The sequence below is a fragment of the Chaetodon auriga genome, chromosome 2 (assembly GCF_051107435.1).
Source record: "Chaetodon auriga isolate fChaAug3 chromosome 2, fChaAug3.hap1, whole genome shotgun sequence".
Taxonomy (NCBI): domain Eukaryota; kingdom Metazoa; phylum Chordata; class Actinopteri; order Chaetodontiformes; family Chaetodontidae; genus Chaetodon; species Chaetodon auriga.
The window spans coordinates 10259743-10278891 of NC_135075.1; the positions used below are offsets into that span (position 1 = coordinate 10259743).

General features: G+C 40.9%; 1 protein-coding gene across 1 annotated transcript in view; it reads right to left on the reverse strand.

Annotated features, from left to right (window-relative positions):
* Positions 1-18603: 18603 nt before the first annotated feature.
* The window catches only part of slc2a9l2 (solute carrier family 2 member 9, like 2), a 98911-nt gene continuing 98365 nt past the window's right edge, over positions 18604-19149 (reverse strand). The window contains exon 13 of the mRNA XM_076753398.1: positions 18604-18926. Coding sequence (XP_076609513.1) covers positions 18690-18926 — 237 coding nt within the window. The 3' untranslated portion in view covers positions 18604-18689. The remainder of the gene's footprint in view (positions 18927-19149) is intronic.

The following is a 19149-nucleotide window of genomic DNA, read 5'->3' on the forward strand; positions in this document are numbered from 1 at the left end:
ACCTCTCTGCCTCCACACAGCAGCCCCAACACACAACAAGGGGCTGAAAATGTATTTTCATTTACCTCATGTAGCAGTGCAGTGTTGAGCCCCTGTTGACCAGAGGAGAATAGTAACTGTTTTCCTTTAATCCTTTTGCAGGCTCAGTGACTGACCCGAGCACCTAAAGAGACCTTAACAACATTTGAGAAGAAATGGGCTGCAAAGGCACTACAGCACTAACACTAAATCAATGCGTGAGGTTGTTCTGCGAAGACGACTAGTTTAACCAATAATTGGATATGCCCTACCACACATAAGTACAAGCCCAATTCCAAAAGTTGGGACACTGTGTAAAACATAAGTAAAAGACAGTATGACAATTTGCTAAACTTTTATGATGTATACTCAAGTGAGAACACTACAACAGTGCAGAGACAATGTTTCAAACAAGTTGGGACAGGAGCAACTAAAGACTGGGAAAGTTGTGGAATGCTCCAAAAACACCTGTTTGGAACGTTTGGTAAACAGGTTGATTGGTAACAGGTGATAGTATCATGATTGAGTATGAGAGGGGCATCCTGGAAAGACTCAGTCGTTCACACGCAAGGATGGAGCGAGATTCACCACTTTGTGAACACATGATTGTATAAAGGAGATTAATACATGGACTCAAGAACACTTTGTAAAACTGTTGTCAGTAAACAGTTAATTTGTGAATTACTGCATTCTGTTTTTATTTACATTTTATACAGCGTCCAAACTTATTTTGGAATCTGGGCTGTGAAGTGGGATACAAATCAGTATTAGAATTATATTTGAAGTAACAGCACAATGCTCTCTTTACCACTTTAGTTCTGTGGTGGTTTGGAAAACTTGGCCTTCATTGTGTTTTGTGGAGAGGTGTGGGGCTTTGTTTCCTGTGCTTCCTTTTTTGGCAGAGGCTGGGTGTGGTTCTCCAGGGGGCTTGGAGCTGGCTCCTACTCAGCTGGGACTCATCACAATCAGCACAGCATAAAGACTGTTGACTGCTGAAGACTTATCACCAGATTGTTTCTGCTGCTTCGTGGTTGTTGGCCGGCAACTAGTGTTATGAATGTTAGTAATTATCCAGTGTTTGTTCCCAGCGTCTCATCTCCTGTGTCTTTTTCTGCCTTTGTTTTTTGGATCCATTAGTTCACCAGCACTGATCTCCAGCTCTAGCATGTCTGCCACCATGCTGCCCAGCCTCTTGCTTCCACCCACCTCAAGCCTCCAACCCTCAACCACCACCACCTCGCTTCACCTGTACCTCCACCACCTAGTGCCCTCAACACAAGTACTCACCACCTGTGTGCTGAGTGCTCCAGTACATCTAAGAACTGCTCTCCACCTCAGAACCTCGTGCCTCACCTGCTGTTCTCAGGACTTCCCAGCTGCTGGTTTCCTCATTGCACGTTCAGTAAATTTCTATTTTCCCTCACTCCCTGTCTGCGTGTCTGCAATTGAGTCTAATTCCTATCTGAAACATAATCATGTACCTGTAGCAATAGCAATGCTAATCAGACAATATTGAAGAAAATGATATCTGCTTTGATTATAGTTTTTCACAACTGCTAAGACATTTTTCTTGAAACCCTCCTGCCTCTTCTCAAAACTGCACACACAAAACCAGATCTTTAAGCTACATTTGCAAATCCTCTGACTATTTTGGCAAATCTCATAAAAAAAAAATAAATATATATCTGTGCTAAAAATAAAACAATGCTTTCAGATCATACACACAGCCTCTCAGTGTACAATAAACACTAATGAACAGTCAGCATCCGAAAATTGGAGAACAGTGGGCGGAAATGGCGAGAGCAAAATTGAAAATGAGGACCTGGGAGGATCAGATAATAAAAGGAAGAGACATAGTCATTCAAGAGAGTCCAGTCAGAAAATGAGGAAAGAGGAGGCTTATCTTGTGGGGATGATAGCGGTGACAAAAACAGACAGGATTTTCAAGGATCCACATGTGGCTGGGGAGTAGAAGGAAAACTTGGATACTTGGTCAGGATTGCAATGGCTGTCAGTGATTCTTGTATAATTGTGTGTCTTACTTCCCCCTTAAATCAGAAGTAAGGAAAAAGGGAGCAGTAAGTGGCCACTGTCAGCAGAGGCCGAGTTATTTCTGGATTGGAGGTCTGTGTGAAACAAGAAGATGGGCAAAATTCCAAGAAGGGGAGGAGGACAGTAAATCAATGTATTTGACTTTTGAGGGGAATTCCTGGAAAGAGTGTACCTTGAGAATGTGTGCTACAAGGTGAGGTTATAGAGATAGAGCACCTCTCAGATGTTCCTGCTATCAGGAATAAAGACATGTTGCTGCAGTGTGAAGAGGAGTCAGAAGATGTGGGAGATGTGGGATAAATAATTGCTGATAAGTGCAAAGAAGACCAGGAAGTCCAGCAGGTGAAATGTCAGGTTAAAATCACTGTATGGGGTCAGCAAAGTGACCCAAAAGAATTAAGGAGTAAAAGGGAATAAGATTGAAGCAGAAGAGGGTTTGTCATAGCCTGAAGCTGCTAAGAGACTGGAGAAAACTGAAAAAAGTGGCAGTGCAAAAGGAAAGAAATGAAACTGATGAGAATATCTGCAGGGACAAGTACAGACATTTGGCATTTATTGCCATCGTCATTAAATTTGCTACTAAAAAACAAGGGAAGTCAGAAAGGATTAAAATGGTGTTGGACTCTGGCAGGAGATTCTTGAAAATTGTTGACATAGAAGATCTAGATGCCACACTGACACACAGTTTTCACTTTGAAGCTGCAGTGCAACATATACACTGTACATGTCAACTGCCATGAAAGTCAACAGAAGAAGAAAAGATGGAAGAGTGACAAAGGCGAAATTAAAAACCACACATCAAGTACATTTGAGGACTTTCCTTGAAGACTTCTGACTGATGTTCATCATTAGCTGCACACTCTGCTCTGCCAGGTTGCAAAATGTAAATAAATACATAGCACAAACTAATGGTCATACCAGACTAAGTGAGGCTGTAGAGCAGCAAAACCCCTGAATGTGCTTTATTGCTCAAGAATGCCTGTATGATTTCAAGATTGATGTAGTGTTATTTCAAAATAGCTAAAATATAGAGGTCACATCTCTGGAGCAACTGAGTACAACACACTTTAAAGCCATGAAACCAGCTGAGCACAGCCATCCCTCAGTTTTTGGATAACCTAAGAGCTATCGTACAAATGGTATCAAGTGGTAAGTTTTTTATTGTTGCATCATACAGAAGACCACAACCTTTTTACTTACATGACACTACAATCCTCTTGCGAACCTTTTTTTTTTTTTTTTTTTTTTAGCCTCTGATGGGTCGTCTCATTTCAACATCCTGACATTGACACCGCAGTTAGAAATCATTTGATTGTTATATCTTCTGTGGTAAAGCTGAGGAGAAAACTCCCCTTCTTGTAGGTTTGAATAAATTCCTGTAGGTAAGGAGAGCGTCTGCTCTCATGAAACACAATCAGAAAGAGGAGAAAAGCAATCTTGGTGATGTAGTCTCTGCCTTGAATGGAACACCTGCAGTGCATTGATTGGAAACTTGGGGCTAGACCCATTTTCAAAGATCTCCCTGTTATGCCTCTAAAGAAATTGCATTTTAGTAATACTCTACAGTGTTGGTGGGGCTTTTTCCCAGCACACACTGTAGTCTGGCAGAGGGACAGAGTAAAGGCAAGATAACTAACAATGAGAACAAAAAGATCCTTAAAGTTGAATAAACAAAAGACTTTGCAGAGAATCTGAAACAAGTAAAGATTATCAGTCAAATCATATTAATGGAAACATTCATTTCATGTTATAGATTGAATTAGGATTGATGTTTGTTTGTTTTTTTTTATCCATCCATCAATGTTAACAGACTTCTTAAAAACATCATGCCTCTTATGCCTAATAGACAAGCTGAGTGATTCTCCACTACTCCAGAGTGACCCGTAGTCCAGCCAGTGTGCTGCTGTCAGCCCCAGTGAATGGCCAGTCCGGGGGCTGAGAGGTTTGATGGTGAGGCCAAGGAGTAGAGAGAGTGGAGGTAGAAGAATACTAAAGAACTTGTCAGGGGTTGGCAACCTAATCAGTTATCACTCTTAGGATGGACTGAGCCCCCATCCACTGATGAGTAACATCAGATATGCACATTTTCTGAATTCATTCATATTCTGTGGGCTGGATGGGGAGCTTAGGCAGGCTGCATGTGGCCCTCGGGCCATTAGCTGATGATCACTGCCATATAATTTGCTGCATGCATTAATGTTTGCCTCAGGATGAACTGCTGGTTGATCCCCTGACTTTTGTCCGTCCTCAGGTCATACCTGTAATTTGGCCAATACTTTAATTAACAACAAAATACCTTAAAAACGAATGACATTCCATGTCCATTTGTTGGGATGTAGTAGATGAGTTTCTAGGTAGTTTCTTTTCTCAGTTATTTGCAGTACACTACTTGTGTGTTGACGCGTTCTCCAGTGAAACAAACAGAGCATGACACTCAGAGATTAAACAAAGTGCTGATGGCTGTGTAGGATTTGTCTGGGAGATCATGCTAACAAGGAGGCACTTCAGTCTGATTCTGATTTTTTTTTTCTTTTCATAACAAGTTTGCAGAGAAAAGAAAAAAAAAAACAGGCTTTTGTGAGATTTGTAAGGATGATTAAAATTACTACATAAACCCAACGGCACTACCCATTTCAACCTGTGACCCAAACTGATACATTTTTATGTACAAAGGATAAAACTCACCAGTCACCATCGTAATTATGACAGGAGCAAAGGAAGTGAGGTGAGAGGGCATTGACAAACTACACATTTTGTCTGGCTGGATTGAGTTCAATGCAGGTTTGCTTTGAATGACATTGGACTCTGCACTGCATGTGTTTTGATGGGCCACTAGCAAAATGTTCCTGGATGAGTGGCATAATGTCTTCAAAACCAGACACAAAGCATGGAGAGAAGAGTACCTTGAGGGTTAAAAGAAGGCAGAAAGCTTCAGGGATGAGTAATACAGATGAAAATATTAAAAATCTGTTGGCGAAGCTCACTGTGCCTTTTATCAAGGACCTGTCTTAAGTATGTATGACTTGAGTCCTCATATCAGTGGTATTGTATTAACAAAGTGCTATAAAATGTTCTTAGACTGACTGTAAAACTCTCAGAGTCATCATGCTGTCAGACTGTGTGGGGAAACTGTATATCTTCTCTCTCTGGAGTCACTCTAGGTCGGCTCTCTGACTGTGCTGTTATGTCTCTTGCAGGTGCAGAAAGGACATATGCATTTGGAAAAAGTGTCTTGTTTTGCCAAAAGTTGTACATCAGCTTTGCCCAAACGCCTGCTGTGTATCTGCTTATGTAAAAAAATGTGTGTTTTCCAAGTTATGTGACTATGATTGTTAATGTCTACGATGATAAATGTTTAGGTCTGACATTGTTGTCATGATGCTGCTCTGTTGATCAAATTGATTGGTCTATTTTTTGTTTTGCTGACTCCTTTCCATATTGCTGCTGCCACAGTCTCGTACCAACTGAGAGACAAAAATCCTGCTGCACGTTTTTATCACTGAGCCAGTATCCATGTTTATTCCCTCTCCTCCAGGTACATTTCCATATCACCAGTCCCTTGTTGATGCCTGGAGTTGAGCTTCCAGTCACCAAGTTCAGGGCATTGACTCTTACACCCGATTTTATTATTGCAGGAAGTTGTTTTTAGAGGAATAATGGCTCCACATTGGCTGTCAAAGTTGGGAGATTTACATTAAAAATAAGGATTTGGAATTTTCTCTTGATAATATATTGTGAAACACATGTATTTCCAGTTTTAAGAAATGTAGTGCTGGACTCATATTGTGAGGCAGAAATATATAACATGTTGGCTCAACTACTCTGAGTGCTGGGAGTGAACCAAAACAGCAAAGGTGCGGCCAGACAGCAGCAAAAAAAAAAAAGCTGAAACTCACTACAAAGCTCTATTAAGTAGATGGAAGCTGCTGACTCTGGTGATAATTGTCTGTATATTCCTCACTACCAGGGATCCTTGTCAAATAGCTTTGTTTTCTCTCTGCTATCTGATACATTCTTACCATAGAAATATTCATTATAACTGCTTCCAGTTCATCTTTTACACACATTAAGTCATCGACCAGGAGCCATCACAAGGTCTATTGAGTAGCTGCTGCGAAGCTTTCGATCATGTCTTCGACAGCAGCTGAAGTTTTCCAATTCTCATAGAAATAGAAATGTTAAAAATACAATTTTGTGGGGAAAATAATTCCTAAATTCATACTTTCAGTTCTGTAGTATGCAGAAGGCCACCGCTGTCCAAAACCAGTTACTGAATGAGTTTCAGTTTAGTCCATTTTTAATGGAATATTGAACAAAATTATTGTCATTTTGGGCACGTAACATGTGGCAGGGATTTAGTGTGTAGACAAAGGCTAATCCTGTGTAATTACTGCGAGAGCTCCCAGTCAGATGGTGCTGCAGCCAGCGAATAATGCTCATCTGATGCAATTAGGGACCTTTAACTTGAGATGTTTGCACTGGACACTGATCATTGTTGCGTGAATATATTTTGAAACTGATAAAATTATTCTGCTACTCAAGATAAAAGTCAATTTGCACACAAGTACATCCTCTGCTGGATAATGATGAGAGGGCATTTGGAGATTTCAGAGGGGAGTGTAAGTGACAGACTCCCTGTGACCAAACGTTGGCCAGTATATTTGTGGACCTGGAAGGAAAGATGTGGCCCAGTTCCACATTAACCTTCTGTTTTGTAGGTTGCTGCAATCAGCAGCTGTACAGATGGTGCACTGGCACACTGTCATTTGCAACTTTTTCAAGAGGTGAACGCTATTTTTCTCTTCCATTAGGCCTGTAGACCCATACTCCGACCTACATGCATTTTTCTGACTGAATGAGCGTGGAGTGAGTTTGTGCATCAGGAATATTTTATTGAATATTACTGATTTGACAGTGTTTTATATAGCACTAAATTATGTGTTGTATGTTTTTGTAATTACCACTTTGATTCAAAAGGTTTTATTGGAATTGGCAGCGCTTCAGTATAGCAGCATTTGCAGAAAAGTCTACCAGTCAATAGTTTATTGAATTTCGAGATGTTCATCTTTCACAAAAATTCACAAACTATAGTGTCTCTCAGTTGAGCATGAATTGGATTTTATTGCTGTTGACAGCTCGATTGCATTATGATGTGTTTGTGAAAGTCAATAGAAAATTAATATTATTTCCCATCCTCAAGCGAAGACAAGCAGATATAGAAATGCTAAAAAATAAGAGAACACAAGCACAATCATACTGTAAAACATCATCAGATGGTGAGATTAGTACATACAATCCAAAAAATGTGATCATTTGCTCATCCTTTGTGACATATACTCAATTGAAAACAGTACAACGACAATATATTTTAATGCTTTTCCTCATCAGCTTCATTGATTTTTATAAATATCTGCTTATTCTGAATTTGATGCCAGCAACACATCGCAAACAAGTTGGGACAGGAGCGAAAAAAATGACTGAGAAAGTTGTGGAATGCTCCAAAAACAAGCACAGTCCTGCACTTTGTACGCCTGTCATGCACCTGCAGCCCCTCCCTGCAGCTCCAGTGGGGTAAATAAAATGTAGTGTTTTAGTCACTCAAAGAAATTTTTCCTCAGATTACATTTTGTCACCACAATGTAATTATGAATGCAAATTAGTTGTATTTAAACAGAATTTCTAGGAGACAGGGTTGCTCACCAACAGTTCATTGGCTCCCACTGTGCCCTCTCTCTCGTTATTAATATATTCATAGAGAGCTTTCTCTAAATAAGCTCTGCTCTCAAAGGCTTCTAACTTGTGGTTGCCCTGAAGACAGTCAGAAATAGCTCATGATACAGAGACGGGCCTAATGGCTGTTCCCTTTATGGACAGAATGGTTAGAATGAAATAATATTTCATATTTACTCTCCGCACAACAGTGAGGAGGGAAAATTCAATTGGGAGAACAGCGTCAACTAGACGAAGGTGACCTTGCTCAGCTAATGCCCAGATTATCCTGCAAAATGTGATCTTATAACAGAATGATTAGAAAATATTTATGTATTAAATATTTATCTCCTGGGACACAGCGTGGCCTCAGTGGAAATGTGGATGACTGTTAGGTCAAGCACAAAAGCAAACATAAACTATTAGACTGGCCGGACTTCTGGGAGCTTCTGCTTTCAGCTTATTAAAGCTCATACGCTCGTTCAGTGAGTACAGTGTTTCCAAATTGGTTTGGGCTGTTTTAGGACAAAGTGTATGATGTCCTGTGGTGTTCTGGTTTTTGAAATAGTTTTGAAATGTAGCGATGGTTTACTCTCCAGATGTCTCTATTTCGTAACTTGATGTTCTGTCCTGTGGTAGCTGTGCCTGCTTTACTCTTTTTTAATTCATTCTCAGGTCGCTGGGGAGAAGTGGGCGCAACATAAATTGAAAGGCGTCACATTATCACCTGACTCTGCAGTTCCCCTCAGCTCAACAGGGCATTTCAGAGTCTTTCAGCTCATTTTTTGGTTTTATGGCCCACAACTTTACTGTTGTTACAGTCTCGCTGCTCTCATCATCATCGTTTCCAGGCAGAGACTTGATGGTTTTCCCCCTTATTCTAACAGTGAAAGAGTGCTCTAAGAATTGAAAACCTTGTTTGTGCATGAATTGAAAATCCTGCTGAAAGCCATGTGACAAATATTTCTGGGGTTTAAGACTACAAACAGTGATGTTCTATTTCAGCGCACGTCTGAGCCATGTCTGTGTAATCCTCTTCTTACTTACAGTATGTCAGTAGCTTCTGGGTGTATGAGCGGGCTTTTCCTGCAGTCTACCTGCTTCACCCGCTGCTGACACACATAAATCATTTCACTGAGGTTCAAACACTGAGTCCCTCATGTGGTGCTACACCACTTCTTCAGGGTCTAACTCAACATAGTTTAAATGGATCAACGTGTAATTTCCAGCTTTGGATCTAACGTTTCAGCTTTCTAAAACTGTTTTTCACTGCAGTGACTGGACAGTACAATAAATTTGAATTGGAACAGCACAGTTTTTACATGAGGTCAAGTGATGATTAAGGGACTGTGATTAAATAATGTGATACCAAAAAAAAAAAAAAAAAAAAGTGGGTCACTTGGCTGTGCGAGGAAAAACAGAGCAGGAAGTTGGTTCCAGGATGCTGATTAAACTGCAGGCTCTCTTTTTACCTAGATGACATTCATCTGAATGTTTTAAATAACATAACTGTTACCACACCTGTGTTTCCTTTATGTGCTAGATGGATGGAGCAGTCAGTCAAAATGCTGTGGAAGCTCTACAATGTACTCTTTGTATCGAGGAGAGGCCTTCAAACACTAGGTGTGAAATGCTAATAAAATTTTTCATTGCTGTATTTTCTGCAAGGTAGTTAGAAATAATTGCCACACAGTTGGAGTTTGTCTGATTCATTTCAGTGTCAGATTTCCTGCTTGTGATATTAAAGCCCAGTGCGTAGGTTTTGAAGATTTCTCCTGGTGGTTGCATCCAAAAAAAAAAAGAAAAGAAGAAGAAGAAGAAACCAAATGTGTTTATATCCACCTGGTCTTTACTGCATGCTGGATATTAAGAAAAAGAAAGTGTGAATATTGCTAAAAAGTTTAATGCTTGGCTGAGGTGGAAAAGCCATGTGCTAATGAACGTAAAATGCAGCAAAACAGGCGACAATAAAGAAAACGGAAATTTAGTCTTAGCACTTTGAGACTGACACTTACAAATACTGAGTAATCATGTATGCTCAAAGTGGTGTTTGATCCACAGGATTATGCATCCAGATACCAGGCAATACTGACAAGTGATCAAACGGCTTAGTGTCATTATAGAATCGTTTGTCCCAGTTTTGAAGAAGAAATCCTGTGATGTGAGTGATGTGGGAGTCATGTGTCTCTCTCAGTGTCATCTCTGAGCGTAGGGCAGCTGTTATTGGTTCCAGAAATGACAAGAAGATTGAGAGCTCTCGTTGCTGTCCTCTACACCAGTAACATGTGAGCTCATTTGTTTTGAGAGGTGACATTAAGGTTCAGGAAGGGTCACCGGTCCAATCCACATCAGAAATGAAGTGCCACTGTCCCACAATTCATCAGTGGCAATCTTACCACAGTCTTTCAACAGCTGACAGACATGCATTTGCTCACACAGATGCAGACCTCCTCTCCACACGTTGCTCGAGCATCAAATTCATGCAGTCACGGGCGTTGATTCTGTCTTTTCTTAACGGGCTCCAGCACTCTGGTCCTGTCAGCTCTGCAGCTTTGGGAAAGTGTTGACCGATTGAGATAGTACAGAAATTAGTACAGATGCACAGAGATCTGCGTAGATTCATGACTAAAGATGTAGAAACGCTCTTAAATATCGGTTGCATATCAATACTTGTGTTCACCACTCATTAGAGCTGTCAATGAGAAGAATGGCAGGGAAGAATAAATGCTCTTTAACCAATTGTGTTTCATCAGCGAGGTCCTCCAAGAGTATCCAAACAGCTGACATTACGTGTGACCTTTACGCACGGCTGCGGCTGTTTTGTAGCGCCTGTACAACTAATTCGTCACATGTATCTGTAAACCATCATCGCGGGAGTATCTCAGTCATCATTATTAAATGTCTAAGGGATGATCAATAGCTAATCCATCAAGCTCATACTGAACCAGACCAGAAGTGTTTTGTTATTCACGATGAAATGAAAAGAACATTAACAGGGGCTTCCCTGGCTCCAATGTAAATCAGAATCAGAAATACTTTATTTATTAAATAAATGTTCTAGAATTCATGACTCAAATAATGTATAATGAAGTTTGTAGTTTCGCCTCATAGCGATATTTCATATAACTGCATAATGATAACAGTGAAACTGGCAAACACACGATGATTTACTCTAAGGTTACATCTCTCACCTACAGTGTATCTCATGTCCACCTCATCCTTCGCCTGCAGCTATCTCTTGAAAACTACCTGTACTATTCTGAAATATGCATGAAATTCATCACACATTCCCCTTTTTTGAATACCAGTTTATGTGCGGGCAAAGGCTGTATGTACTTTTTCTGAGTGGCGGATTGTAGAGGTGGGACCGTGCCATCCTATTTCAAGTCACAAGTAACTAGCAAGTCTCAGGACTCCAACAGTGTGTACAGGAGGCAGAAATAGAAACCACTTAAAGTACAGACACCAGTCACCTTAATTTATTTTAAAGAGAAAGTCAATGACATTTTGACTCACTAACATGCACAAGTCTAATTGTTTTAATGAGTACTTTTACCCAGGGGCAGTGCTCAAGGGATGGCAATGTCAGTCAGTCTACTTTGGTTCAGACTGAAATAACTCAAGAAAATGAAGGTCGAGCCAAATAAAAATGCAATCCAGTTCATGAAATGCAGACCCTACAACATGCACAGGTTTTTGTTAGCAGGTTCTATCATAACAATACCAACAGCCCTCTCTGTAACACTGAGGATGTTTTGTGACTTCAGCTGCATAATAGAAAGTGTAACACGTCCTAACTCCTGCTCAATCAGTGGAACATTGTGTGCCATGTTGCTTGATAATTCATGAGATAAGTAACTTTGAAAAGCCTTAAAATTACACATCTGCTTATCCATTCACAGAATGATTGCTTGATTTCTCCATGCATGGTCACAGGCGGTTTATTGCACACTGGGTAAAAAACAACAGCTTGTCAGAGTGTTTCTGGGGAAGGATTTGAAAGTGTTTCTGTTAACAAATGAAAACACTTTCTCTATACTGGGCCCCCAACACATATAGAAGCATATTTTTCTGTGGGGAAAATGATCAGAAAGCGACTATTTTTCCCAGTTCACAGTTGACATTGATTTAGAAAACTTACTCTTTTGTTGGATTGACAAACAGCAAAGTCAGTTTCTATCACCACTATCTATTTCACTGTCCATTTCTATCTTTTTCTCACAGGCTTTGTCCTCTAATGGGCTTTATAACCTTCACCTTGGACCCAAAGTGGAACAGGCATGGTCCCATTCAGAACTGTGGCCAACCCAGAGAATGTGTGCTCAGCCCTGTACTTGCAAGTCTCATGCAGAATAAATGGGCTGCCTGAAGTGACAAAAAGAGGATCAACTGACTGTCCTCTTCAATCAGCTTTATGCTTTAAAACATCAGGTCTTCTCTCAGGTGCACAGCAGCTCAGCTGAATATCTTTTCCCCACCATAAACTACAGCAGGTAGTGAGGGGAGAAATTGCATCACTGTGTCTTGTGCATGTCTTGGCATACTAAGTGGAACCAAACAGGCTCTCTGAGATACTCACAGCAGCCGTTCATCTGTTGTAACAACGGGGCTCATGGCAAGATCCTTCCTGAACAGAAGGTGGCACATTGATTCTGTGCAAGTATTTCACACGTCTGTGAGCATATCGGCTTAGATTCTTCTGGAGTGCTTGTCTGCACTCCACAATGTTCAAGGCAAGAGTAGAGGATCATCATGGCAGGACTTTGCCTTGATCTTTTATGTGTTATTACCTGTTGATGGTCAGAGCTGAATCCCTGCAAAGCAGCCATTTTTTGAGACCTTGCTCTCAGCTTTTTCCTCCCATCAGCTGATGGTTGGAGGGTGAGGTGTGGTGGTTTACTCTGTATCTGATGGGACTGCCCCAGGTTTGTATAATCTGCAGTTTATGTGTGAGTCAGTAGTGCTTTACACCCATCCACAACCCCAACCTGCACACCCTGAAGCCCAGTTCATGCTTGCTGCACAAGCATGCACAAGCATCTGGGTGGGTTTGGTTGACATAAGTTTCTTCATCTGCCCATGTCCCTGACACACAGACATTCTGCACCTTTGGTCCTGCCATGGTTACACACCATTTTCTTTTTTTTGACTTCTTCTTGTTGTTCAGCCTCTTGCTGTTGTGAGGTCAGCATTTTGCTTTCTAGTGTGCATGTGTGGAGCACATAGCAGAAACTCAATTGTACTATGTATAGATGCACATGTGCATCCACTGTCCATGTGCAAGTCTGCAGCTGGGGGCACTGATTCCTGCACTGGCACTTGGACAAGCATCATGAGTTGCATTATCATATATAATCCCAGGATCCTGGGCTGAACTTTCTACATGGTTCACTGTGTGTAGAGGTCACAGAGGATGGCTGTCTGTGTGCTTCATACTATAGGAGCTCCTCCATCCACATCGAGTGTAGGTTGAACGTGCAAATTGGATTTGTTGCTTGCAGGTCTTGAGGTTGGTGTGTCTGAGAGTACTTTAGAATAAAAGCAGCAGTGATGTCTGCCACTAGCTGCATGCTCATTAGCATGACTGGCTCATAAGCATAACGACCCCCTCCTTCTCTCACTGCAGTGGTGAGAGGTGGCGTATCGCTGCCTGACTGAGCAGCTTTTTCTGCACTGTACAAGGTCAATCAGGCATTAACTGGAGCAGTAGATTCTGCCCTCCAGCTCTAGGTTGTTGGGTCATAGAACGGTGGCATGTTACCATGGTGACTGATGCATACATGTTCAATTATGTTGTGTGGATGTCACGCCCAGGGGTTCAGGCGTCTGGCTTTCTAGGGCTTTTAAACCTATGTAGCTCAGTAGAGAGTGAAGTCTGTGTGAAACAGGTTGCTTATGCACTGTAACAAGGGTTCTGTGAGTATAGGTGAAGAACTCTCACCTTGTCATTCAAGAAGTCGGTGACTTTGTGCAAGCAGAGTGAGCTGGCACTGCGTCCTTGTGTGGTGAAAAAAGGCTTGTCCTGTTTAACTGAGTATGTGCACTGAAGAGAGCGATGCTGTCTATAGAGGCTGTTCAAGACCCCGATAATCTGACTCAGTCGCTTACTCTACAAAAACAATAAGTCTAAAGACTCACCTGCTTGCTTATTACTCAAAAGAAGCAACAGACGCAGCAGAAACAAATGGAGCACCATCAGCTGTACAACCTCCTCTCAAGATAAGGGTGAAACACTCCCTCTGACCATAGCTGGCAGCGCATGTTTGAGTCACAGCTCACTGTATGTCAGACTCATCATGCCATTTTTTTGGCAAATACATTGAAGCTAATTGGCTAGCTATGCAGACAGGTGATGCTGATGTTCTAAATCTGGACTGCATAGATCTGATCGGTTGACTTTCCCCAACCAGCTCAAACAGCCATTAATGGGTTCAGTAATAGATCTATTTGAACTGCTGAACAAATCTGAGATGTAGGCAGCAATTCAGACATCTGGAATTAGGCTAGCAGTTGTACTCACTGAACCAGGGTTACAGAACATAACCATTGTTTCTTCATGTTCCTAAGAGTATATCATAATGTGTAAATGTGGTCAATTTAAAAAAGTGCCACGGTGAAAATGATCTTTTATTGCTTACATTCACGTTTGCAATTTTAAGTCAGTGCTGTCAGTAAGATGAGGCCCACAGTATCATACTGACTCACAACAGTGTGAGATGATAAAACAACGTGGGTCTCGACACAGTGCCTGAGCTATCACTCCACTGAAATAATCAAGTTTAAATCCAAAAGCAAATAAAATCATGTTCACATGATAGATGATAATTATCTTTTAGATTAACACAGAAAACTCAAGATTTGTTAAAGAGAGTCTTTCCTGTTTCACAGCGATCAAAGAAGGGAAACTTTGTGCATTTTCAACATTCTCCATTTAACCTGTAATGAACCGGAGAAACTGAAGATTCACTGAAGCAATGCCACCTCCTTCATCTCCTCAGCACCTGTCTTCAGCACTCGTTGATGCTCACTTGCACTTAATCGCACACACAGCCAAATTCCCACACACATTTGCTGTCTCAATATTTACCTGAGGGTGTCTAAAGTACTGAAGCTCACTTGTGGTAAACTACCACTAAAGGAGAAAGCAGGTGCTTCAGGGGCACAGCAGTCTTCTGCTGGAGCTGCCAGTAGAAAGGCCCTTTAACCAAATCACTGTTATTATTAAGTGCAAATGTCAACACAGGACTTGAAGCTACAACAAAGTTGAAATTCTGACATTATGAAGAATCCCCCAAACCTCCCTGCTGGGTGACAGTTTGAGTGATCTACTCACAGGTCAGCCTGAAAAAGAGAATCAGATGATGAATATACCACACAAACAAAGTGTTTCAAGATGCAGGTGTGGGAGGCTGGGATTTCTGGAGAATCCAATTCAAATATGAAAAAAAAAAAAAAAAAATTCAGACCTTGAAAGCTAGATAAACTCTTACCCAAGTTCTGGCAAACCTGTATAAACTATCTGTGTTGTTCCAAAAGGAGTTAGGATATGGCGTGCAAGTGCCACAAGCGCCATTCATGGTTTTGAATCACTGCGCAGACTGAAAGAAAAACCGTAAATGATGGCAAATGACATAATGATGACTTACACACCGAAGCAAAATTAAAGGTCTAACTCTCGTAATTTGCAGGATAAACTAATTAGTGCTTGTTGCTTTTTTTCTGTTACTGGTGATCAGATGGAGAGACCAAATCCTGCAGAATGATGAATGCAGCAGGCAGGCAGAAATCAAAGTGGGTTAATCCTCCACTGCTGAGGTAAGTCAGTCTGTGCAGAACTGTCAGATAGTGGCAGGGATGCTGAGGACTCAAATACATGGCTGCACACACAGAGACCATTAAAAACTTGGATACCGTTAAAATCCAACATGCAGGGAGATGAATGGCCAGGATTTAGTTTTGCAAGTGAACATCATGTTGTGAATATGAACCTGGACAGGAGGCATCGCTCACACATTAGTTTGCATGTTAATGTACTTACTGAGGAAAGCATGCTGATGAATAGGGTAAAGATGAATTACACTAATAAATCATGCTGCATCCCATCGACTGCATGATAAAATGCATTTAGTTTGAGACTCCTGTGAGGCAGCAAACCTTACGCAGTATAAATCATGTTCATGGTTTTGATGACTGTACAGAAAAAAGACAGACAGAAAAGAATTTGCATATTCTGACTCTTTTGTACTCCCGATTCAGACAGGCAGCCTTCTGCATTATGAACAGAGCAAAGACACCTGTGTGCTTGTCACAGTTCAATTGGTGAGGCAGGGTACGTGGAGGGGGAAGGAAACACAGCATAAAATGGCCCATTCATCACCGAAGTGACACACCTGCAGAGTAAAGAGCCCAGCCTCCTGTCACCGCACTAGAATACTGTAGATAACCTCCAGGAAGTCACAGCTGTATTCGCTAATTGTCACAATTAAAGCCAGCATGTCCAGTATTCTGTATATCTTAAAGCCACCATGAGCCGTATTGAAATATTACATTTGTGTTGTTCATGTGCGGGTGGTCGGACAGAAAAAGACACCACTGCTCTTGTTTTTGATGTTTTTCTTTTCTTTTCTTTTCTTTTCTTTTCTTTTCTTTTTTTTTGTACTTCATGAGCAACTTTCACTGAACTGACTGAACCTCCACAGTCTAATATCAGTGAGTAAACTGGTATTAAATGAAACAGATAATGGCTGTGTGAGGTGAGGAATCACAAAGACAGCATCTGTGCTCCTGCAGCTAAAGGTGGCCTACTTTAGGGTCTGATGGACACACTTCATTCAGAGTAAGAGGTTAAAGGTGTTGCTAGAATTAGGCCAGCAGGGACACTGGACAGATCCAGCGACTGTTCAGCACTGCATCACATCAAACGACAGCTGCCAACCACTTACAACCTTAGTTTAAAATAAATGTGAAAAAGCATCTTATGGGTTGTGATTTTCATAAAAACTGAATGAAGGCTAAATCAAGGGCAGGTAAGAATTACAGTGCAAAAGAATAAAAAAATGTCTTTTTCAAGTGTAAGCAGGACTTATACATGTGCCTACTTCTTACTCTGCATAATGGGAAGTTAATTTAATCAAACTTCTTGAGAGTGAAGTGTAAGACAAACAGCAATTTATCAAACAGTGCATCTTATCAAACATATATTATTTACATCTTTGCAGCTATGAAGTAACATAATTACTCCCCCGCAGCAATCAGTGGGAAATCTTTCTGTCAATTACCCACTAACTAACGTGACTGAGACTAGAACTCCTCGAGAGTAACATGGAACGGAGCGGCGAGAGACAACACTACAAATTATTATTCCATTCACTTCTCTGCCTGACTGCCAGTTGAACAGATGTGACGCTAACTCACTGGATTTGATCAGGAGTTAAAAAGAGCGATGATGTGGTGAAATTTACCTCTCTGCTACAATGCCATTTAAATACCTGAACACCCATTTATCATCGCATGGCACATATAGCCTTGTGTCTGTGGGTGTCTACGAGCATGGGGTGTTAGCCCCGAGGCAGCGGACTTTCAAATGTTGAGTGCACCCTACTGTGGAGCAAACTGTGAATGCTATCCAATGCTACGCTTGTCTGCCTCCGTTCAGATCACTTCCTCCGCTGGCTCCTGCCATCTGGTAGGAGGTAGCCTTGGCTCCTGTCAGATTTGGAGAGGTTCCAAAAAACTGTCCCTGTCAGCTTTACTGTGCTATCTGAGTTCTCTCTCGCTCTCTTGTTGTCTATCTAAGGAAGTAAGACAACACATCAGCAGGCTATAATCCTGTAAAATATGTCTGTCCTGAGACACACGCCTGCACCTTTCTCAGCTGTTTTGGGACAATGGCAAGGATGATATATGCAAGATGAAATCTGACTGAGATGAAGAGATGTTGCACGCTGCTGCAGCTTTAGGGGGTCACTCAGAGAATAATCAGTGTCCAGCTGGTCAGGCACACCTTATTTTGGTCTCATAGGAAATTTACTGTTTCATTAAAGGCGCTATGCTAAATAAGTTTATATTAACAATGGCTCAAAGGACTATGTGATGTGAAAGTCGTTGTTCTCAGTTATGCCACCACTGAGCAATTCAGCATCTTTATACTCATTGTTTTCATTTTCTGGGTCGTAACTTTATTGCTTTGGTTCAGTCTCTCCATTCTCATCAGAGCTATTTTCATCCACAGAAAGCAGTTTTTTAATTGAAAAAATTCTGACACTTGCCCAGCAAACACCAGATGTTAGCGGCGAGCTGGTGAACTGAGGCATTTAACAGTTGAAGAGGCAGCTATTTCCCTCGAGAGTTGGTGGAGAACAAAGCAGAGCTAAATACTGGACTCACATTTGTCACGTGGACACAAACATGACTAAATAAATGCTACTGCTGCTTTGACTCTGCTGGATGAGTACATAAGTTAGGGTTTGCTATATCTCTACATTAGGTGATAACATGTTTGTGTTGAGTTTACAGCATGTTTTCACCACACCCAAATGGCCAAAAGTGAGCACACTTTACATCAATATTTTATGCAAGGCCCCGATATCCCCATTTATCCAATTTCTAAATGTCGACGAGTGTGGAGTTTCTGAAATTTATGCTTTATGCTACATATTGACTAGTAAACAGGACATGAAAAGTGTTTTGTTTTGTTTTGTTTTCTTAATTTTAATAAGACATAAACAAATAATTGCTGTAAACTGATATTGTGTAATATTCCAGTCATATAAAATACATATAAAATAGCAAAATACTTTGAAAAGCATGGATTTTCATTGATTACAGTCATTAAATATAATGTACAAACAACAAATAATTTCAGTTTATATTTCAACACTGTTTCTCCACAGTCAGTGTAGGTTGTTCAGCTAGACGGAACTTTCCATCTTATCGGCGTCTTGGACTTTTCCATTCACGTCATTGGACAGAACCATCTCCATTTCATGGCTGGGGGAGGGGACGGGGATTTTGTTGATCTTGGCAAAGCTCTGACTGATATCCATAAATGTTTTATTTTTAGTTTCAGGGAGGACAAAGTAAAGGTAGACAGATCCCAAAGTGCAGACTACCACAAACACCAGGAAGGCAAACGACTGTAGCTTCTCCTGCATAAACAGAAAACACACAGACAGGAATTAGACACATCCTATTCACCCGTGTCAAGATACAGGCTACATTTTCTCAGAGAACTTTGGAAAAGGCATGAAAATATTAAATTCAGGAGAAACATAGTTTTTCTGTTGTTGGGTTATTTTATTTTATTTTTTTTATTATTATTTTTTGCTGTTTCAGCATTTCAAGCATTTGGTAATTGCTATCCTCCCCCTG